General features: G+C 46.3%; 1 protein-coding gene across 1 annotated transcript; it reads left to right on the plus strand.

Moving 5' to 3' along the window:
* The first annotated feature begins 19,023 nt into the window (after window positions 1-19,023).
* On the plus strand, window positions 19,024-21,050 carry LOC123071345 (40S ribosomal protein S15a-1). Its single transcript, XM_044494888.1, has 4 exons — window positions 19,024-19,211; window positions 20,221-20,359; window positions 20,437-20,597; window positions 20,726-21,050. The coding sequence occupies exons 2-4, from the start codon at window positions 20,227-20,229 to the stop codon at window positions 20,822-20,824; spliced, it is 393 nt and encodes a 130-aa protein (XP_044350823.1). The 5' UTR covers window positions 19,024-19,211; window positions 20,221-20,226; the 3' UTR covers window positions 20,825-21,050.
* The last annotated feature ends 3,450 nt before the right edge of the window (window positions 21,051-24,500 follow it).

Consider the following 24,500-nt stretch of genomic DNA (forward strand, 5'->3'; position numbering starts at 1 on the left):
CTAAACAGTAGTCATAAGTTGTTCTAACATGCATGAAAACAGTACAGATGGATAGATTGGATTTTTCTGATCATTTTTCATATATAATTTATCTCATTTGGAGTTACTGTTGAATTTATATGAATTTTAGAAGTTTTGGGCATTTTCTGGAATTTTCTGAATAAACTTAAATCCAGAAAATGCTTTATTGCGTCAGGGTGACGTCACTATGATGTCAGCAGTCAACAGGGTTGACCCAGGTCAAACCTGACCAGTGGGGTCCACTGGTCAGTGACACAGTGTTGTTCAGTGTCAATGAAAGGTGGGGCCTGGTCAACGGCCACCTCAGCAGGGTCAATGCTGACGCGCTGGAATTTGACTAATTCTAACTAATTTCTTTAGCCGGTTAATTAAACAGGTGGGGCCCGGCTGTCTGTGGGTCAGGGGTGGTTAATAAGATGGTTAGGCAGCTAATGACGGGTTAGCCGGCGACTAATCGCCGACGCTAAGCAGTGCACGGCGGCGATCGCCGGCCAGCTGTTTCCGGCCACGGCTGCTTGCGCGGCTGGGCGCGTTGGGGAGCTGTTGCTGCGGGGCTTCGGATGGTGGAAGTGGCATGTGCTGGGGCGGCCGGAGACGACCGCGGCGTCGACCACGACGGCGGCCGGAGCTCGGTCGGGTGCGGGCGCGGGGCTGCAGGGCGGTAGGGAAGGAGCTGGTGGCCTAGATGGCACCCATGGGCCACCAGAAGCACTCTGGTGCCACGGGTCCGGGTGGAGGGGCTCGGGGCAAGGGAGCTGGGCGGCCATGGCGGACGGCGGTGCTCGGGCATGTGGATGGGGGTGCTGTGGCACGGGAACAAGCAGAGCAAAGGAGGGGAAACGGAAAGGAGCTCACAGTGAACTCGATGGCGTAGTCGATGAGGTCAGGGACGCACTGGAGCCCGCGAATCCACGGCGAGGTTGCCGGCGGCCGGAGGTTTAAGATGAGGACGGGGACGATGCTGCAGGGCTCTTCCGCTCGCGTGGCTTGGCGGAGATGGCGTAGAGGTCGACGGCGGGGCTTCTTGGCGCGTCGGGGAGGCGTGGGGAGCACGGTGGCTGCGGTTCCACGGCGGCGAGCGCTCTCGGGTGAGCTCGGGGAAGGGGCTCGAGGGCGAGGGGGGAGAGCAGAGAGTGAGGGAGAGGAGCGAGGGGTCGCGGGGCATCCTCGTGGCGTCGCTAGAACGGCCGGAAGCCTCTCGGTGGCAAGCAGGAGGTGGCCAGGGGCAGCGCGCGGGCGACAGGCAGCAGCCTGCCTGCTCTGGCAAGAGGAGGAAGACGACAGGGAGCTGCGGTGGTGGGCTGGGCCAGTTGGCTGGGCTGGCCAGTTGCGGTGCTGGGCCGCACAGGTAGGTGGGCTGCTCAGGTGAGGCCAGGTAAGCTCTCCCTCTCTTCTATTTTCTAATTTGTTTTTGTTTTCTAATTATTTGCCTCTGTTTTGAGCTTAGGAAAAATACCAAGGCATTTCCTAAAATCCCGAAAATATTCATGGACACTTGTTGAATTATTTCAGTGGCCCAAAAATAGTTCCAACATTATTTGAACATTTAAATTATTTATATAGAATTTAAATGCCCAAAGTCAAATACAATAAGATTTAATTCAAAAATCCAGAATGGCCTAGAAATATGTGCATCATTTTTGGCAGAGGTTTTCACCTTTAACAAAAATCATGAACTTTTCTAAGGAGCATTTTGGGTTTATTGAAAATATTTTTAGTTGAACCTAGTTGAATTCGTTAGGTGCTAGGGTTTGAACATCCCCAATTCAAATTCTGAGAAATTTAAACATGATGCAAGCAAGATGCAAACACTAGGCAGCACCAGAAGCTAGGGATGTGACAACTCGCCCCCACTAAACAAGAATCTCGTCCCGAGATTCAAGCGTAGGGTAGGATGAAGGGGGAACGCAAACTAACATAATCTTCATGATCCAGGTTGCACTTCATAAGAACGTTGATTCGATCACCATCATTGTCTCGAAGTCTTCCTCTGAGAACTCCAACTAACATGACAACGAGAGGAGAAGGAGACTCTAGAAGGATCGATCTTCTCGAAGATCGAACAACTTAGGATCAACTCGCGGAATGAGGCATAGCAACACCACTCGAGCTGAGACACAAAACACACATCTAGAGGGATGGAGTGGAACAAATGACGAGGGTTCACTAGGTAGACAACATTTCCACACTTGAGGAGATGGTGAATGGTTTCAAGATAGCGATGAAATAATTGCCATGATACCATAACGGGGCACCTTAGGGAAAGGTGGCTCGTAGAAATATCCCCTTAAGTGGCAAAAAGAATTACCTTTGATTCAGAGATCATCGATATTCTTTATACCAGCCTAAGGCAATTCTCGAGCGATCGTTTGGAGGGGGTCGGTAGAATGGCATGCCTGGATTAGAATGGATGATGTGGATTACCTTGTTGAAAACAACACAAGGGATGATTTTAGTAACTGAGGAGAAGCTCAACAGTAGAGAGTGAGTCCACTGTTTGAGAAGTTATAGCATAACCGAGGAGCTGAGAGCAAGCCCAGTTAGTGCCCATGATAACACCTAGCGCTTGTGCATGCTCTCAAGAACTTTGAGCATTTCCATATTCATCAAGGTTTTACCAATATCCGTGTCAAGGATCCTGGCAACGCAACATACTACCCTGATGAATGGTGATGGACGATGCAGATGCAAAGGAAGAGAACGCTTTCTCAGATTTCACCATAGCGAGGCCAAGGAAACAAAATCTGGATGATCGACCGAGAGACATATAGCACTCCGCTTCTAATGTTCTCCTTGATGTGCTAGTGTAACCCATTTATAGATATGGTTTGATATCTAGAACATCAAGTAAAAGGTCGGACTTCGGGAGCGCAAGAATCCATAAGGAAACAACTACTGGATTAAATCCTACGAGATCCTTATGGGGAGGTGGCCAACTTCTTCAATCAAGATACTACAATAATAGATCTTCCAGCTAGGTGTGTCGGCCACGACATCCACTTTACCGATTATCGAGGGACCAATATTATAGTTCTTGGGAAATGTTCCAACCATCATCTCTGCCTGAGATTCAGATATGGTTGGTGTCAGGATATTCCAGACTCATCAAGTCTAGAACGGAAAATGAAAGTTTGCAACACAATCGACGAGACGATGTTGCGAGATTCTCGGGAAATGAACTATGATAGCGAGCTCCAAAACATGAGCTGGTTCTGCTACACATGTGTGAACACGCTGTCTCAAACAAACATGATCACATGGTAGTCTTACAATAAAACACTACCGAGTTCTGGTAGGGGACCATCATTGAGGATATAGGAATCTTGTGCATGAACTAGTATTTGCACATCAACTCCTTTTCCTTGAACAAATCAATCAGTGGCTTGGTGTGCTAGGGATACATATAGAATGAAGGTTGCAAATCTCCAAACCACAGAATACTTCGCACATGTGCATGACTGACTTGGGATGATTCCAGAGGAAGCAAAACTAACTTTCTCAAATTCACGGTGGCAACTTTCACCAAATGCACGTGTATAAGAGGAAGTCACTCCTTTCATCAAACAAATACTTCATGAGCTAGCATGAAGAAAATGCTTTCAAAAGTTTCCAACACTAAATTATTGTCCAACAAGATCTTGGAGAAGATAAAATGATGTTGATGGGCTCAACAACAAATCATCGAGATTTTCATGAAGATGGAATTCCACGACTAGGTGAACAAGGTGATAGCATTGGTCAGACCAAAAGATGTAATGGTGTATGCCCGAGGGTTCAACCACGAATAAGACAACATTACGAGCATCGTTGGTTCTGACTTCATTTGAGGATAGCCCACGCCCAAATCAAAGGTTGGACAAGACAATAGATCCAACAACTGATCACGAGGACCAACTGATGAAGATATCATCTTTCTTCAACACACACACACAAAAGATATCCCTTAAAATGAACTGAGTCGGACAAGTTTTTTTTATCTTCCAACTCTCCAAGTTGTTGTTTAGCTTATCCAACTAGCTCAGGGTATCCAACACGGATTCTTGGAGAAAGGGTGGTTTCGAAAACCAACTTGGTCACGATCTCAACATAGCGGTCAGGTGACAACCTGGTGATACTTCTGAGAAGATAATCAAAAAATCACGAACCACCGATATGCTATTAAGCTCGAGAACAATCTTGCTTTTCAGGGCAAGACGAGATGATCAAAAGAGCGAGGGACCGATACGATCCCAACTCATTGATCGAAGAGTGCACCCGGAAATAAGGACTAGGTAGCACAATCTATCTTAGAATGACGATACGAGATCCAACACGCTAAGAATGAAATTATTGTCCATTAACTACCAAGCAACAACATGGGAACCGAGAAATGAATAATGATGGAGAGATAATCACTGTATCAAGAGTTCATAGGATGGTGTGCAATTCCCATGATATTCTTGATATAAAGATGGTAATACTCCAAGGTAGAACGGAACAAAAGTTGGATTAGCAACTTGATCTGCAGAGTACAACTGCTTTGACCCAATCCTGGAAATGGATAAGGTACTGGAGTTTGTTTCTCCAAGTCATTCCGGATAGAATGGCTTGACGAACCACAAGGGTAATAGGCATCGATGAACGAATGCACGCATACCCTTGACTATCAAATGATAGACGGGGTCAGAACACAGCTAAAGAGAACAACTCAAGGAACATATAACTTTCTGAGTTGTGGATGCATAGGTTAGTATGTCGAAACAAGTTCAACAAGTTTCTTCCGGATAACCCATGCAGAAAAGTAGAACTGGCAGAGTCGCAATATAGAATGGAGAACTCATAGAGGGCACTCCTGTTGTGATCTTTTGATCCAACAAACTTCTGCCATAAAGTGGTTCATAGTATTTGGAAGAAGGAAATACCACGAACTTCGAGGACTATTGCAAAGGTTACTAATTTCCTAAAGGAACTAGCAAACACTAACAACACGAGGTAAGTAGAGTGAATCTTGGGTCAAGAACCCAGGGATAGAATGCCTACTAACTAAGTGGCATCACGGGATGCTTTCGAGAATGATGGCCAGAATCATCACACTGGGAACACAAAACATGGCTAAGTTACTAAGTGATACTCTAGACATCTAGGGTCATAATAATAGCTCCAACATATACGTCGAGGCAATGGAGTACCTCAACTCACCGTTTAATGTGGTTAACTTGGCCAGAGAGGACATCGGGAACGGGAAGAAGGGATTTGCAATTGCATCAGACTATTTAGAAACCTGAGATGACTTGGATAGCATAACGGTTGTAAATGCTCAAAAGATTGGAGACATGCTACAAAATGGTGGCATAACCACTCGATCATCATAATATCAAGGTTATGAGATCAAGTATGAACATACATAAGATAGTAGGAACTGAACTGAAGATTAGAACCATCAATCCTACAAGTCTACGGATTAGTAACACGTGATCCCGATAGAAGGAAGAGAGAGCCTAGTTCCTTAACCCCGTAGGAAAGATAAGATGACTCATATCAGAAGGCATAAGGTATAAGGAGTAAAAAGAGCCTTACGTTCCATCCCACAATCAATTCCCTTATATAACTAAAGAATTTCTAGACTCAACTTCGACCAGTTTGGCTTGGTAATCCTACAGGCAGTCAGGCTCTGATACCAAAGCTGTCAGGACCCCGACTCAATGCCACATCGATCTAGCATGTAACACCTCATATCACTTTGCGGCCTCACGCACGGTATTCCCACGGGTGTCGCCTTACCTTTGCCCGGGATCGTTTACGCCTTTTGGCACACGTATATGATAGTGTCGCTAGCATCCATACGATAAGGAGCCTGGGCTGACATGTCTAGTCGTAAACCCAAAGTGGCACAAACTTACAGGGACAGGCATCCATGACCCAGCATCGAACGTGTCGGTCATCAGCGAGTGAATCCAGGCTGTAGCACTGGGCTAGCAGGACTCCGGTGAACCGGGCTGTAGCGGGCTAACAGGACTCCGGTATTCATCGCGTGACATTTCCCCGAAGGGACAGACACAGGAACGAAGAAGGACACATGCCGGCCAGCCTAAGTGTTCCGGAGCAGTAGCAAGCTACCATGGCTCAGTGGAAACACTAGGAGACATTTCCCGGTAAGAGAGGCTACTAAGGATAAACAACTAGATAGTCAGATCCCACACATACCAAGCATTTCAATAACATACACACAATATGCTCGATATGTGCAAATACAACATGGCATCACAACATGACTCTACAACTCAAGTATTTATTCAATAGGCTCCGAGGAGCGAGATATTACAAACATGGGTCTCATGACCCAACATTCAGAGCATACAAGTCAAAGCACAAGCGGAAGCTTAACATGTCTGAGTACAGACATCTACAAATGAAAAAGGCTGAGAAGCCTGACTATCTACCAGATCCTGCCGAGGGCACAAGATCGTAGCTGAGGTAACAAGCTAAACGTCGAAGTCCACGCGGTACTACTAGCGAGACTGAAGTCTCTCTGCAAAAACATAAATTAAGCAACGTGAGTACAAATGTACCCAGCAAGACTTACATCAGATCTAACTACATATGCATCATTATCAACAAAGGGGATGGTGGGGTTTAACTGCAGCAAGCCAGCTTTGACTCGGTGGCTAACCTGAACTACGACTGCAAGTAACTCTTTTGAGGTGGCGCACACGAGTCCACATATTCACCATATCAATACACCACTATGGATCCGCTCCCGTCTCCCTACGAGAACGCCATCCATAGCACTCACGCTTATCTTGCGTATTTTAGAGTATCCACTTTCACTTGTCTATGAACTGTACAGGCAACCCAGAAGTCCTTTACCGCGGACACGGCTATTCGAATAGATCATATTAACCCTGCAGGGGTGTACTTCTTCACACACGCTCTGACCACTTACCGCCGTTTACACGACATGTACTCGGCAACCTTCAAGCGGAAGCCCAGCGAGGGTGTCGGCCACGACCTGACTAACCACACAAGTCTCTCGTCCAGGTTTATCGCCTATTCGGGTTCCATCCGCAAGGAGATCCGGCCGGGGTGTCGCTCACGGCCCCAAACGATGTGTGCAGGGTTCCCAAGCCCACCTCGACGGGTGGATCTACGCTTGGTACACCGTGCCACTGGTGCCTAGTCTGTCCCAAGCCCACCTGTACCGGGTGCCACTTGGTAGACTACTAACACTACCTACAAACACCAGAAACTAGTTGCAACTCCTGGACAGAGATCATGTTGATTAATAAGTCGAGAGGGGTTGAGTTACCGGAACCCAATGTGTGGTAGTAACTGTTCATGGATCACAAACACAGAACTCAGTTCCTGAGGACGGCTGCAATGAGACAACCCACCATGTACTCCTACATGGCCTCTCACCGCTACCTTTACCAAATCGTGTTCACACACTTAGCTCTCAACAGTAGGACATGTTCACCACATTCCAATTCATCCCCGATAAATCAGACCTGACACAACTCTAAGCAATAGCAGGCATGACAAACAAGCATGAATGAGTAGGCACATCAGGGCTCAAACAACTCCTACTCATGCTAGTGGGTTTCATCTATTTACTGTGGCAATGACAGGTCATGCAGAGGAAAGGGGTTCAACTACCGCAGCAAGTAACAGATATGTTGTTGTTGTCCTAATGCAGTAAAAGAGAGCAGGAGCGAGAGAGTGGGATTGTATCGGAATGAACAAGGAGGTTTTGCTTGCCTGGCACTTCCGAAGATAGTATAGTTCTTCATCGGTGTCATCGAACTCAACGTCGGAACCACGTCTATCGAGAGGGAACAATTACCGACAATAGAAAGGAAACACAATCAATGCAATGCACATTATGATGCATGATCATGACATGGCAACATGCTGGTGTTTTGAGCTAATGCAGCTAGCAACAAAGTTAAATGAAGTTGGTTTGAACCCTAAGTTCAAATCCAAACTCCATATGTGATTTCTTAAATGCCATTTAATTGAATTGTCCTAAACAGTAGTCATAAGTTGTTCTAACATGCATGAAAACAGTACAGATGGATAGATTGGATTTTTCTGATCATTTTTCATATATAATTTATCTCATTTGGAGTTATGGTTGAATTTATATGAATTTTAGAAGTTTTGGGCATTTTCTGGAATTTTCTGAATAAACTTAAATCCAGAAAATGCTTTATTGCATCAGGGTGACGTCACTGTGATGTCAGCAGTCAACAGGGTTGACCCAGGTCAAACCTGACCAGTGGGGTCCACTGGTCAGTGACACAGTGCTGTTCAGTGTCAATGACAGGTGGGGCCTGGTCAACGGCCACCTCAGCAGGGTCAATGCTGATGCGTGGGTCCGCTGGAATTTGACTAATTCTAACTAATTTATTTAGCCGGTTAATTAAACAGGTGGGGCCCGGCTGTCTGTGGGTCAGGGGTGGTTAACAAGATGGTTAGGCAGCTAATGACGGGTTAGCCGGCGACTAATCGCCAGCGCTAAGCAGTGCACGGCGGCGATCGCCGGCCGCCTGTTTCCGGCCACGGCTGCTTGCGCGGCTGGGCGCGTTGGGGAGCTGCTGCTGTGGGGCTTCGGATGGTGGAAGTGGCATGTGCTGGGGCGGCTGGAGACGACCGCGGCGTCGACCACGACGGCGGCCGGAGCTCGGTCGGGTGCGGGCGCGGGGCTGCAGGGCGATAGGGAAGGAGCTGATGGCCTAGATGGCACCCATGGGCCACCAGAAGCACTCTGGTGCCACGGGTCCGGGCGGAGGGGCTCGGGGCAAGGGAGCTGGGCAGCCATGGCGGACGGCGGTGCTCGGGCACGCGGACGGGGGTGCTGTGGCACGGGAACAAGCAGAGCAAAGGAGGGGAAACGGAAAGGAGCTCACAGTCAACTCGATGGCGTAATCGATGAGGTCGGGGACGCACTGGAGCCCACGAATCCACGACGAGGTTGCCGGCGGCCGGAGGTTGAAGATGAGGACGGGGACGATGCTGCAGGGCTCTTCCGCTCGCGTGGCTTGGCGGAGATGGTGTAGAGGTCGACGGCGGGGCTTCTTGGCGCGTCGGGGAGGCGTGGGGAGCACGGTGGCTGTGGTTCCACGGCGGCAAGCGCTCTCGGGTGAGCTCGGGGAAGGGGCTCGAGGGCGAGGGGGGAGAGCAGAGAGTGAGGGAGAGGAGCGAGGGGTCGCGGGGCGTCCTCGTGGCGTCGCTAGAACGGCTGGAAGCCTCTCGGTGGCAAGCAGGAGGTGGCCAGGGGCAGCGCACGGGCGACAGGCAGCAGCCTGCCTGCTCTGGCAAGAGGAGGAAGACGACAAGGAGCTGCGGTGGTGGGCTGGGCCAGTTGGCTGGGCCGGCCAGTTGCGGTGCTGGGCCGCACAGGTAGGTGGGCTGCTCAGGTGAGGCCAGGTAAGCTCTCCCTCTCTTCTGTTTTCTAATTTGTTTTTGTTTTCTAATTATTTGCCTCTGTTTTGAGCTTAGGAAAAATACCAAGGCATTTCCTAAAATCCTAAAAATATTCATGGACACTTGCTGAATTATTTCAGTGGCCCAAAAATAGTTCCAACATTATTTGAACATTTAAATTATTTATATAGAATTTAAATGCCCAAAGTCAAATACAATAAGATTTAATTCAAAAATCCAGAATGGCCTAGAAATATGTGCATCATTTTTGGCAGAGGTTTTCACCTTTAAAAAAAATCATGAACTTTTCTAAGGAGCATTTTGGGTTTATTGAAAATATTTTTAGTTGAACCTAGTTGAATTCGTTAGGTGCTAGGGTTTGAACATCCCCAATTCAAATTCTGAGAAATTTAAACATGATGCAAGCAAGATGCAAACACTAGGCAGCACCAGAAGCTAGGGATGTGACAGTAAGGAACGCAAAATCCGGGAACATAACACCGGTATGACGGAAACTAGGGCGGCAAGAGTGGAACAAAACACCAGGCAAAAGGTCGAGTCTTCCACCCTTTACCAAGTATATAGATGCATTAATATTAATAAGAGATATTTTGATATTCCAATATAACCCTGTCCGTCATGGAGCAATCTTCAACTTCACCTGCAACTAGCAACACTAAGAGGGCTGAGCAAAGCGGTAACATAGCCAAACAACGGTTTGCATAGGAAAGGTGTCAAAGGTTAGAGGTTCATGGCAATTTGGGATGGCTTGATAAACAGGTGATAGGAAGCGCAGCATAGCGATAGAACGAAGCAACTAGCATAGCAATGATAGTAGTGAGATCCAGGGTAGCGGTCATCTTGCCTGAAATCCCACAAGGAAGAAGAACGAGTCCATGAAGAAGATGAAGCCACGAAGACGAACCAAGCGTAGACGAACGAATCCTCACGGTCGCAACGAAACGGGAACTATCGAGAAGAAGCACACAACATGGTAAACACACCACACATGAACAAGGCATGATGCACAAACAAGCATGATGCAAGACAAGACTACATGAATCTACTCATGGCAAAAGAGGATGCAAACAAAAGCAACACATCAAGGCAAGTTTAAATGAGGCCGGAAACAACATATGACAATTCCGGTAAGTCCTCATATGCATATTTCGAAAATGGTCCAGATCTGAACAAACATTAAGTTGAAGTTGTTAAACAGCAAGTTAAGATGCACAAAGATGATCTACTTGAGATTCTAGTCAAGTTACATATAAGGTTCATTTAGTTTGGAGCTACGGCCTAGAAGATATGAGCAAAACAAGTTAAACATGGCATTGATGCAAAATGCATACAAACATCAAGCAAACACCTCAAAACAAGGATGCAACATGATAATATGAAACTACATGCAAAACTAAGCAAGTTTCATATAGAGCACACTCAAAACGGAGCAACGGTGCAACACACACACTATACAAGTCATAACAATCTGTCCAAAACAGCAACTAGGCATATTGCAAGCATCAAAACAATATGCTACAACACCTCAACATGAAAACAAAAGGCATGGTCATAATGTACAGGTAAAGCATAACAAAACATGAACACTGAGCTAACTCCAGAAATCACTAGAACATGTTCAAACACACATGGTAAGATTGCAAGTTATAACAATTTCAGACTTTGCAGAAAATAACATCAGGTTGCAATGTTTAGAGCTATCAAACAACATGTTACAGGAACTTATCATGGCAAACAAAGGCATGGAATGAATCTACTAATTGCATACATCAAATGTCCTTTAGTGACCATGAGCCAAAAAGGATCAGAAGATATGATGGCACCCATGTAAACATAGCAAGTTATATTACAGATTCATACATGGCAGAAACAGAATTATGAAGGCATGTTGGTGAGCTTGTACCACTCACCACAGAGCAATATATGGCATGTCAAGGCAACCAACAGTAAGAAGGCATGTTTATGAAGCTAAGCATGGCAAGAGCAAGTCCATAGCATGCAAGGATCAACTACAACAAGCTTGGCAAAATTGAATAACATGTAAACAATCTGCCAGGAAACATTTTGAAGCAAAAGTAGAGCACGAAAATGACATTCTAGACTACTCCATAATTGCAACCAGGGGCATGAATGGATAGACAATAACCATATTTTCAAAACACCCTTACTGAAGTATCTCAAAATATGCATGGATCTCTCTGTAGCATCAAGTTTACATGGCATCAAAATAACAGCAGAACAGGGACTAAAATCAGTAACATCACGATGCCTAGTTTGCATGCTTGTGCTAGTCACCACATTAATCACAAAAGTACATGGTAAGCACCTCTATAAAGAAGACATAGCATAGATCAAAACACATTTAGACATCAACCTCATAGGATGCACACATCAATCATGGCAAAAATGACAAAAGAACTCGTTATAACAGTTTCAGCAGATTAACATTATGAAGCACTCTTGCAACGATGATTCAGGCATCAAGATGACCTCAAATGAATATGATGCAATGGAATGAAATGAAGTACTCGTCGAGAAGAACAATTTGACATATCACACACACAAAATAGAGCTACGGATGCAGAGATACGATGCGATGAACATGGCATGATGATGACAAAAATCTGGGACTTGATGAAAAATTGCAGCGAGCGTCAAATAGCTAAAACGTGCACGAGCGGGCTTTAGAGGGTGGCTCACCACTGGGCTCAGCCCAGGACGCAGATGGGGCAGATGGGCCACGGATCTGGCGCTGATGGGCCTTGTGGGGGGGGGGGTTGCAGCCTACGGGGGCTGCGGTCGTCTTCCTCCCGCACGAAGCAGGGAACAGGGGCGGCAGCGGGAACTCTGGCTTGGGGTCGGCGAAGCTCCGGCGACAGAGGGTCTGCGGGGATGCCGGGAACGGGCAGCTTCGGCGACGGGGAACCAGATCTCGGCGTCGGCAGCAGCCGGAGGGTTGCGGGGGCGGTGCTGGGAGCCGACAGGGCGCAGATCCGGCGGGCGCGGCGGCGGATGTTGACGAACTCCGGCGACGGGTGTCGCGGATCCGAGGCCAACGGGGCGGCGCACCTACAGGAGGGAAGGACCCCGGGTCAGCTCGGGCAAGGGGAAGGAAGGAGAGGCACGCCGGGGTGACCTGACGAAGCCGCTCGCCGGCGACGGCACTCCAGCGAGGTGGGGACGAGGCGGCGAGGACGGCGGAGGGCGGCGGCAGGCGCGGGGCCGAACCGGGCTTCGGCCGCGGCGGGGACGGGCTCGCGCGGGCCTCATATGGGCTCGGCGGGCCCGTGGCGGCGGGAGGCGGCGGCTGCCACGTGGCACGACCGGATTGGACGGGGGGAGCGGGGCGGACGTGTCCGGCTGCGGCCGGACGTGTCCGTCGGCGGAGGGAGGAAGAGGACTAGGGTTAGACCGGGATTTTGGGGGAGAGGGACATATTTATAGATAGAGGGAGCTAGGAGAGTCCAAAAGAGGAGCGGTTTTCGGCCACGCGATCGTGGTCGAACGACCAAGAGCATAGAGGGGAGTTAGATGGGTTTTGGGCCACTTTGGAGGGGCGTTGGGCTGCAAAGAGAAAGGGGGGGGTTACGGTTACCCGGTTAACCGTTGGAGTATCAAATGACCTTCAAATGGCACGAAACTTGACAGACGGTCTACCGGTGTTATACCAAGGCCGCTTGGCAAACCTCGGGCCATTCCGAGAAAATTTAACACCCGCTCACAACAGGAGACAAAAGGGGAACGCCGGAGGGCATAGGAGCGTCGGATTGCAAAACGGACAATGGGGAAAAGGCTCGGATGCATGAGACGAACACATATGCAAAATGAGATGCATATGATGACATGGCAAAATGCAACATGCAAGAAAATGACATGGCAACGACGGCGAATAACTGGCAGACACCTGGCGCATCGACTCCGGGGCGTTACAGGAACTTCAATTAGAATGGCAAGCAAGTTGTCACTCCCGTGAAGAAGCCCAAAGCTGGACCAAAGCCTGAAACTAAGTGCTTCTACTGCAAAGGAAATTGTCACTGGAAGCGGAAATGCCCTGAATATTTGGTGGATAAGAAGGATGGCAAAGTGAACAAGGGTATATTTGATATACAGGTTATTGATGTGTACCTTACTAGTGTTTATAGTAGCCCCTGAGTATTTGATACTTGTTTAGTTGCTAAGATTAGTAACTCAAAACAGGAGTTACAGAATAAACAGAGACTAGTTGAGGGTGAAGTAACGATGTGTGTTGGAAGTGGTTCCAAGATTGATATGATCATCATCGTACACTCCCTATATTTTCGAGATTAGTGTTGAACCTAAATAAATGTTATTTGGTGTTTGCGTTGAGCATAAATATGATTAGATCATGTTTATTACGATATGATTATTCATCTAAGACAGAGAATAATTTGATATTCTGTTTACATGAATAAAACCTTCTATGGTCATACACCCAATGTTGATGGTTTATTGAATCTTGATCATGGTGATACACATATTCATAATATTGATGCCAAAAGATGCAAAGTTGATAATGATAGTGCAACATATTTGTGGCACTGCCGTTTGGGTCATATCGGTGTAAAGCACATGAAGAAACTCCATAAAGATGGATTTTTTGAATCATTTGATTATGAATCATTTGATGCTTGCGAACCGTGCCTTATGGGCAAAATGACTAAAACTCCGTTCTCCGGAACAATTGAACGAGCTAGTGACTTATTGAAAATAGTACATACTGATGTATGCGGTCCAGTGAGTATTGATGCTCGTGGAGGGTATCGTTATTTTCTGACCTTCGCAAGATGATTTGAGCAGATATGAGTATATCTACTTAATGAAACACAAGTCTGAAACATTTGAAAAGTTCAAAGAATTTTTGAGTGAAGCGAAGAATCATCGTAACAAGGAAATAAAGTTTCTATGATCTGATCGTGGAGGAGAATATTTGAGTTATGAGTTTGGCCTTCATATAAAACAATGTGGAATAGTTTCACAGTTCACACCACCTGGAACACCACAATGTTATGGTGTGTCCGAACGTCGTAATTGTACTTTATTGGATATTGTGCGACCTATGATGTCTCTTATCGGTTTTCACTATCATTTTGGGGTTATGCATTAGAGACAATTGCATTCACTTTAAATAGGGCACCATCGAAATCCGTTGAGACGACGGCTTATGAACTGTGGTTTGGCAAGAAACCAAAGTTGTCGTTTCTTAAAGTTTGGGGCTGCGATGCTTATGTGAAAAAGTTTCAACCTGATAAGCTTGAACCTAAATCGGAGAATTGTGTCTTCATAGAATACCCAAAGGAAACTATTGGGTACACCTTCTATCACAGATCCGAAGGCAAGATATTCGTTGCTAAGATGGATCCTTTCTAGAGAAGGAGTTTCTCTCGAAAGAAGTGAGTAGGAGGAAAGTAGAACTTGATGAGGTAATTGTACCTTCTCCCTTATTGGAAAGTAGTTCATCAGAGAAGTCAGTTCTAGTGATTGCTACACCAATTAGTGAGGAAGCTAATGATGATGATCATGAAACTTCATATCAAGTTACTACAGAACCTCGTAGGTCTTCTAAAGTACAGTCTGCACCAGAGTGGTACGTTAATCCTATTCTGGAAGTCATGTTACTAGACCATGATGAACCTACGAACTATGAGGAAGCGATGATGAGCCCAGATTCCGCGAAATGGCTTGAGGCCATGAAATCTGAGATGGGATCCATGTATGAGAACAAAGTATGGACTTTGGTTGTTTTGCCCGATGATCGGCAAGTCATAGAAAATAAATGGATCTTCAAGAGGAAGACGGACGCTGATAGTAGTGTTACTATCTACAAAGCTCGACAAAAAGTTTTTCGACAAGTTCAAGGTGTTGAATACGATGAGATTTTCTCACTCATATCGATGCTTAAGTTTGTCCGAATCATGTTAGCAATTGCCAGATTTTATGAAATCTGGTAAATGGATGGATTTATTAAAGAAGAGTTGTATATGATGCAACCAGAAGGTTTTGTCAATACTAAAGGTGCTAACAAAGTGTGCAAGCTCCAGCAATTCATCAATGAACTGGTGCAAGCATCTCGGAGTTAGAATATACGCTTTGATGAGTTGATCAAAGCATATGGTTTTATGCAGACTTTTGGAAAGACCTGTATTTACAAGAAAGTGAGTGGGAGCACTACAACCTTTCTGATAAGTATATGTGAATGGCATATTGTTGATCAGAAATGATGTAGAGTTTTCTGGAAAGCATAAAGGAGTGTTTGAAATGAGTTTTTCAAAGAAAGACCTCAGTAAAGCTACTTACATATTGAGCATCAAGATCTATTGAGATAAATCAAGACGCTTGATAAGATTTTCAATTAGTACATACCTTGACAAGATTTTGAAGTAGTTCAAAATAGAACAGTCAAAGAAAGAGTTCTTGCCTGTGATGCAAAGGTGTGAAGTTGAGTAAGACTCAAAACCCAACCATGGCAGAAAATAGAAAGAGAATGAAAAGTCATTCCCTATGCCTCAGTCATAGGTTCTATAAAGTATGCTATGCTGTGTACCAGACCTATTGTATACCTTGCTCTGAGTTTGGCAAAGGAATACAATTTTGATCTAAGAGTAGATCACTGGACAGCGGTCAAGAATATCCTTAGTGAGGACTAAGGAGATGTTTCTCGATTATGGAGTTGATAAAAGAGTTCATCATAAAGAGTTACATAGATGCAAGCTTTTACACCGATCTAGATGAATCTAAATCTCAATCTGGATACATATTGAAAGTGGGAGCAATTAGCTGGAGTAGCTCCATGCAGAGCATTGTAGACATAGAATATTTGCAAAATACATACGGCTTTGAATGTGACAGACCCGTTGACTAAACTTCTCTCACGAGCAAAACATGATCATACCTTAGTACTCTTTGGGTGTTAATCACATAGCAATGTGAACTAGATTATTGACTCTAGTAAACCCTTCGGGTGTTGGTCACATGACGATGTGAACTATGGGTGTTAATCACATACAGATGTGAATATTGGTGTTGAATCACATGATGATGTGAACTGGATTATTGACTCTATTGCAAGTGGGAGACTGAAGGAAATATGCCCTAGAGGCAATAATAAAGTTATTATTTATTTCCTTATTTCATGATAAATGTTTATTATTCATGCTAGAATTGTATTAACTGGAAACATGATACATGTGTGAATACATAGACAAACTGAGTGTCACTAGTATGCCTCTACTTTACTAGCTTGTTAATCAAAGATGGTTATGTTTCCTAGCCATGGACAAAGAGTTGTCATTTGATTAACGGGATCACATCATTAGGAGAATGATGTGATTGACTTGACCCATTCTGTTAGCTTAGCACTTGATCGTTTAGTATGTTGCTACTGCTTTCTTCATGACTTATACATGTTCCTGTGACTATGAGATTATGCAACTCCCGTTTACCGGAGGAACACTTTCTGTGCTACCAAACGTCACAACGTAACTGGGTGATTATAAAGGTGCTCTACAGGTGTCTCCAAAGGTACTTGTTGAGTTGGCGTATTTCAAGATTAGGATTTGTCACTTCGATTGTCGGAGAGGTATCTCTGGGCCCACTCGGTAATGCACATCACTATAAGCCTTGCAAGCATTGCAATTAATTAGTTAGTTGCGGGATGATGTATTACAGAACGAGTAAAGAGACTTGCCGGTAACGAGATTGAACTAGGTATTGAGATACCGACGATCGAATCTCGGGCAAGTAACATACCGATGACAAAGGGAACAACGTATGTTGTTATGCAGTTTGACCGATAAAGATCTTCGTAGAATATGTGGGAGCCAATATGAGCATCCAGGTTCCGCTATTGGTTATTGACCGGAGACATGTCTCGGTCATGTCTACATAGTTCTCGAACCCGTAGGGTCCGCACGCTTAAAGTTAGATGACAATTATATTATGAGTTTATGTGATTTGATGTATCGAAGATAGTTCGGAGTCCCGGATGTGATCACGGACATGACGAGGAGTCTCGAAATGTTTGAGATGTAAAGATTGATATATTGGATGACTATATTTGGACACCGAAATGGTTCCGGGTGAGATCGGGATAATACCAGAGCACCGGGAGGTTATCGGACCCCCCCAGGAGGTATATGGGCCTTAATGGGCTTTAGTGGAAAGGAGGGGAAAGGAGCAAGGGAGGGGGCGCGCCCCCCCAAGCCCAATCCGAATTGGAGGGGCCCGCCCCCCTTTCCTTCCTTCCTCCTTCCTCTTCCTTCCCTCTCTCTCTCCAAGTAGGAAAAGGAGGAGTCATACTCCCGGTGGGAGTAGGACTCCCCCCCTTGGGCGCGCCTCCTCCTCCTGGCCGGCCCCCTCCTCTCCTCCTTTATATACGGAGGGGGGGGGGGGCACCCCATAGACACAACAATTGATCCCTTGGATCTCTTAGCCGTGTGCGGTGCCCCCCTCCACCATAGTCCACCTCGATAATATTGTAGCGGTGCTTAGGCGAAGCCCTGCATCGATAGAACATCATCATCGTCACCACGCCGTCGTGCTGACGGAACTCTCTCTACACTTGGCTGGATCGGAGTTTGAGGGACGTCATCGAGCTGAACGTGTGCAAGAACTCGGAAGTGTCGTGCTTTCGGTGCTTGATCGGTCGGGCCGTGAAGACGTACGACTATATCAACCACGTTGTGCTAACGCTTCCGCTTTCGGTCTATGAGGATATTGGACTCACTCTCCCCTTTCGTTGCTATGCATCACCATGATCTTGTGTGTGCGTAGGATTTTTTTTGAAATTACTACTTTCCCCAGCAGCCTCGAATCCGTCTAGTAGATAGTTAGGGTTTTAGTCCTCGCAAGGGCGGCGTTTGGATAGATGGCGGCGCTTCTTCTCTGAGTTAGTCTTTTTTTTTGCATGGTTCTTCGAGTCAGTCTTCCGGACTCTGATCCTCCTCAAGTTTGTCCGTTGGGACGGATTAGACATATCTTGCGTAGATTCTTGCCAGCTCTTTGGGGCGGCGAGGTTAGGGTTTCTCGTCGTGTGTACGCAACGGCGATATTTGGTGTCAGGTTCTTCAGATATATTCAAGGATTCAACGACAACGACTGCGGCTCTGAGGCGCTGGTCGTTAGGGGCACGTGCACGATGACTTCCCGGACGTCACTGGCAAGGTCAAGCCGGCTCCGGTATGGGAGCGGCGACAGCGGCGCGTTGACCGTTCGTTTTGGCGGCGGCAATGGTCGTTCGGTGGTCTATGGACCTCGATATAATTTTTATTATGTTTGAGGTGTTTTGTACTTCCAATGAATCTTTATAATAGATCTGGTCCTTTTAGAAAAAAAATACACGACGACAGAACTGAAAAAAAAACACAGCAGCATTATTTTTGAGGGGTAAAAAAACACAGCAGCAATTAGGATAAAAAAACACAGCAGCAGATTCCTAGACGTTTTTAAAGAATGGGAAGGAGGTCCGGCCCATCACAGAGAGGTCTCGCATGGGCCATCCGAGCCGGGTTCTACAAAAAGGCCGTGTTTGTAGGGACTGGCGTCATTCTAGGGCAAACCACCTCGAAGCAAACGATCACCGTCAGATTCAGATCCAACTGCAGGCGCCCCATCCTTCCACCCCTTTTAAGCTGCCAAACCCTCTCGCGGAACTCCCCCTTGCGCCGTCGCCTTCCTGCTTGCCGCTCTCGCTCCGCAGACGCCGCCGCCGCCGCCGCCGCCACGGCCAGAGCTCGACTCGCTCCCTAGAGGTACCACTCGCAGGAGCACGTTGCCCTGATCCCTCCATCCCTCTCCCTTCTGTTTGTTTCCTAGATCGGCGCGTACCTATTCCGGATCTCTAGTTTCACGGCGGCGCGGTGTATCGGTGGCCTGTTCCCCGGCGAACTGCAAGCTTTTAGTTTCTTCTAGTGTGGCTAAATATCTTGTGCGTATGGGGTGCCTTGGTTTGATCTGGCAGAGCAACTCTAGTTATAGAGAGCCCTTGTTAGCTATTTGTGTCGTGTAGGTGTTTTCCTGCCTGTGTATCCTGTTCATGAGGTTGAAGATTTATCGTAGTTTGGTGCGTTGGAATGTCTAGTTTGCGAGAGGGCACTCTGCTAAATTTTGTGTGCGGCCTGTGATTGGCGCCGATGAAATGTGAGAAATGAAATTAATTTTATTTTTGCTTCATAGTATGGGTAAGATTAACCAAAGAGATGCACCTGTTTTCAAACGCCATGAAATGTTTTGGCTTGTTAAATCTTTAGCGAGCTGAACGTGAACCTTGCTTGGGTTGTCATTTCGCCATGCTCTGAGTACGTGTTAAGGAATCACGTACTTTGTGTCTGGCAGTTCACGTGTTTATATGCTTAGTTGTGTATCCACCTAGTTGATTTGTTAAATGCATCACAGGCTAGTGCATGATTCATTTTGGAACGTGATTCACCTTTGCTGGAGTAGCTAGTTACCAATCATCCTACTTGCTTGTGTACTGTAGAACTTGCTTTGACTTGCATAGGACATGTCATTTAACTAGTTGAATAAACTATCTTAGCCAGAGTCTAATAGTTGAAAGCACTTGCATATATAGGATTATGTTCCTTCAACTGGATGATAGCTGTAACATTTTGACATTCTTGTGCCAAGTAGACCTTGCTAGAGTGAAATATCCAAAGTGTTCAAATGTAAAAAACTGTTCCATTACTACTTGCATACAAAGGCATGTTCTCTTTTTTTTTCCTTCCATTTGGTTTCTAAAAGGCTGTTGTTATTCTGCAGGTAAGGATGGTGAGAGTCAGTGTGCTGAACGATGCTCTCAAGAGCATGTACAACGCTGAGAAGCGTGGGAAGAGGCAGGTCATGATCAGGCCTTCTTCCAAGGTCATTATCAAGTTCCTTATCGTCATGCAGAAGCATGGTTAGTTCTACACTGCACATTCTGTTTTGTTGTTGCTCTCTGAGAATCTGTAGCTGACTCTGTTCTCTTTGTTGTAGGATACATTGGCGAGTTTGAGTATGTTGATGATCACAGGTCTGGCAAGATCGTGGTTGAATTGAATGGCAGGCTGAACAAGTGTGGTGTCATCAGTCCTCGCTTTGATGTTGGTGTCAAGGAGATTGAGGGATGGACTGCAAGGCTCCTTCCTTCTCGTCAGGTCAGTTGCCTCAACTTACTACTGCTCATTGAATTGTGTATGTAACTTGATGCATGAACTCTTAGTTTTCAGCACGTGTCGGATCTCTTATCATTAACTCGATGTACATTGTCCCACCTGATTTGCAGTTTGGTTACATCGTGCTGACAACCTCTGCTGGGATCATGGACCATGAGGAGGCAAGGCGTAAGAATGTTGGTGGCAAGGTGCTAGGCTTTTTCTACTGAAAATGGAAAATGGAAAATTCGATGAAAGTATCTGAGATGTGTTAGTAGGATATTTCCCAAGGAACACCTAAGTTGTCTTTTTTTGTCTGACTAGCTGCCGCTGCTTGTTGAGTTATTCTGGAATCCGTTATGCACTTTCGGATTGGGTGCCTTTGTTTGAAAACTATGAGCTGTGCCTGTCGTTAATTCTGAAAAATCCATATGCAATATTATGTTGTTCCGTCGAGATAGATGTTGAAGAGGTTTAAATCTAGTATTCTGCCCGGCTCACTGTAGTTTCAATCTTGTCTTTGAGCTCATGCTTAGTTCGTTATAATTAAAGGTGTTGGGTTTTTATCGTATTGCATACCGATGCTCTGCTGGTGATTTGCATAATAGTCGGTTGAAACTTGAAAATTTCAGAAAATAAGCCTCCTTAACCGTCATTACACCTCTCCCAGCCATTCCGATGGCCAACTTTTTCGCCACTGGCACCGCTGTGAGGTTGCACAGAAGTGGTGATGTTGTGACCCGAACCCAGATCGCAGAACGACGCACGGTGGTCGTTGCGCTGGAGCCGTTGCTGATGCATTTGCGACAGAGATTGCCACGTCGGCGGAGCTACCGAAAGCACCGGTGGACAAGCACTGCAGGAGTCGAGTACCGGGCCTTGCGGTGCCGGCGAACGTGCTACCGGTGGACAAGCACTGCAGGAGTCGAGTACCGGGCCTTGCGGTGCCGGCGGTCGTGCTACCGGTGGACAAGCACTGCAGGAGTCGAGTACCGGGCCTTGCGGTGCCGGCGAACGTGCTACCGGTCGACAAGCACTGCAGGAGTCGAGTACCGGGCCTTCGGTGCCGGCGAACGTGCTCCTTGTAGTGTGCGGTCTGACGGCGGTCGGCCTTGTCCTGAAGAAGGGCTTTCGTCCCAGAGCATCGATGCCTACCGTGGTCGACAGTTGGGCGGCTTGTAGCGAAGGATGTGTCTACAGAACAAGCCCTCGGCGAGTGCTCTGGCTGAGAGGGAGCGCCACGCCGTGCAAAGGGGAAGAAGGCCGAGCGGCAATACCATGAAAAACGTTTAGAAACAACCGGCTGATCACAGCGCGGGCGTCGATCACTTCAAACCTGCAGGCACAAACATAAGCCGAACGAAGACCGGATCTACCACTCGAGTCTCCGTATCCAAGACAGAGACAAATAGTGGAGCACACGGGAGTACCATACGATACAATTCTCCAGTGCTGAAAGATCAACGGTAAAAAGTTGACATGACAAAAACACCAGCTCGCCACAAACAGGAATACAGCAGCCTCCACAACAAGAGCACTAGTATAGTATTTCTTTTCAACGAGGCAACAGAGCACCAGTATTGGTCGTAGAAATGCAAGACGGTGAGTTTCCACGAACGAGAGCCCAGCCCAGGGGATGCACGCACAGTTTACACACTCCATTACAATCCTCCCATGGAGGAGGAAGAAGAAGACATTGCCAAAGATGTATAGTTGCCCTACACGGCCTAACACCCGCCTAGCTAGCTAGATACCTCCGCCGCGCACCGCCGTCGCCGCCGGTGAACCTGAGAGGTAAAGCGCAGCACGAGCTGCATGCCGGCAGTGGCTAGCATCAAGCCATTGTTGGGGGGTATATACCTGGGAGGAGCTCCTCCCAGGCGAAGGAGTCCTCCATGGGAGATGCCGGGTCAGGCTCCATATATAGAAGCGCACGCACGAGGTTTCGATCGACCAGCGAGTGGAAGCTCCGGTGGCTCGGTGACCTAAGTGAGGCATCTTCCCTGGCATATTCTTGAGCATATGAGAACTTCTGCTTTACTTGCCCCCACGCTCTGCTCCGCTTTGGAGTATTCAAAAGTATATTCTATGCTTTTTCGCGTGGCTTTGGAGCCCTCTGTGATTACGGAATAATTTAGGCGATTGCGAACGGTCTCTGCCTGTTTTAGAGTGGCTTGACGCAGCATGGGCTGGAAAGGTTATTTGTTTGGTGCGTGGTCGCCTAGATCAAATCTTGCGTGGACCTACTGAACAGCTGACAACACTGTGGCTGCCTTTGCATTGTCTGCTACCCCTACCTGTACTATACTCATGATGGTGTTTTTCATGAACAAATCTCCGCGGACAAGTAAATCATATTCTCTCCAATGTATTACTTTGTTTTTTCGAACAAAAGATAGATTTTATTGACTCAAAATGAATCATCAAGAGAATACAAACATAATGTATATATACCTAATCTCTACATAACTAAGATGCATATACCCAACATCAACATACACAAAGAAACACACCACAAACAACAAAAATCATATAAACCCAAAGCTATGCACAAATAAAGGAAAAAAAAGAAAAACTAAAGCAATCAAAACAAAGATCACCATACTACGATAACGACCATATTTGCATCAACCATCTCTTGATATCACAAGGACCGCGAGGAAGGTTCTTCAACAACAACGCTTCAGAAAGAGAACGTCGCTTAGGCCCCACCATTGTTGGATCAATGGAAGTACTTTGTATTAGCATCCCGTATGTGTAACATAAAATTGCTTCGTAGTTGTCTCTTGTCTCGTCTGCGTTCTTCGTCCATACAGGTACCCAGGATCATGGAGAGCGAGCCACGGAGAGACTAAGGGCAGGAAGACCGTGAAGTGTTATTTTGGACACTAGTGACAAAAAGGTTCAGTACGGTATCACGAATACTATCTATGAGGATACGAGAGGTGTAGTCATTAAACACCCAATGATTTTGTTTGATTCTATCTTAATTACCGGGGCAACCCCACACGACAGATAGGGCCTTTCGGTTGGATAACTGACTCTTGATGCAGGACTCGCACCAGTCAAGACATAATTTGGACACATCCCCCACTTCGATACGTTGCAAGCACATCTCGATGGATGAATTTTTTTCAAAGACCAAATTAATATCATGATGACCCCGTTCGCAAATATATGGTTGTAAGAAAAGTCCTCATACCAATGCCTATTTTTAGGTTCTCCCTCCGTACCACGACATGTGATCATTGTATTGACAAATAAGAGAGAGATTGTCATCTAATCCATCTGTTCCATAATTCTTGTCATGGTTCTTGTCGTGGTTTAAGTTCTCCCTCCGTACCATGACAAGAATTATGGAATGGGGGGAGTAACTACTATTATCGACCCATTGTCGAAGGAGGACTACTCACACATAGGCATGATGGTACCAAGGATGATGAAGATGGCTTCGGTGATGGATTTCCCCTCCGGCAGGGTACTGGAACATGCCTTAGATTGAATCATCTCAGAACATAGAGGTGGCGACAATGAAAAAAATTCTCGGTAATTAAAACTGAATGTTTCGAAGAATATAAGTGCGTGGGTGCCGGGAGGTGGTGGAGAGGTTCCCTAGGGCCTCCACGCCGCCCACCTTGCGGCCCATGGGTTGGCCCTATGGGGCGCGTCTATTGCTGCCTCTGGTGTTCCAACCTCCGTCCTGGCTACAAACCTCATGATACATTTTTAAATGATTTTTTGGGTCTCAAAAATTGATTTTCTTGAACAAAAAATGACAGAAAACATAATATGACACTGGACACTGCATTAATAGATTAGTTCATAAAAATTACAAAAAAGTGAAGTCGGAACTATGCAATTATGACATAAATATAGCATGCGTCAATGAAAAATTATGTATACGTC

This window comes from Triticum aestivum, chromosome 3B (genome assembly GCF_018294505.1).
Source record: "Triticum aestivum cultivar Chinese Spring chromosome 3B, IWGSC CS RefSeq v2.1, whole genome shotgun sequence".
NCBI classification, from domain to species: Eukaryota; Viridiplantae; Streptophyta; class Magnoliopsida; order Poales; family Poaceae; genus Triticum; species Triticum aestivum.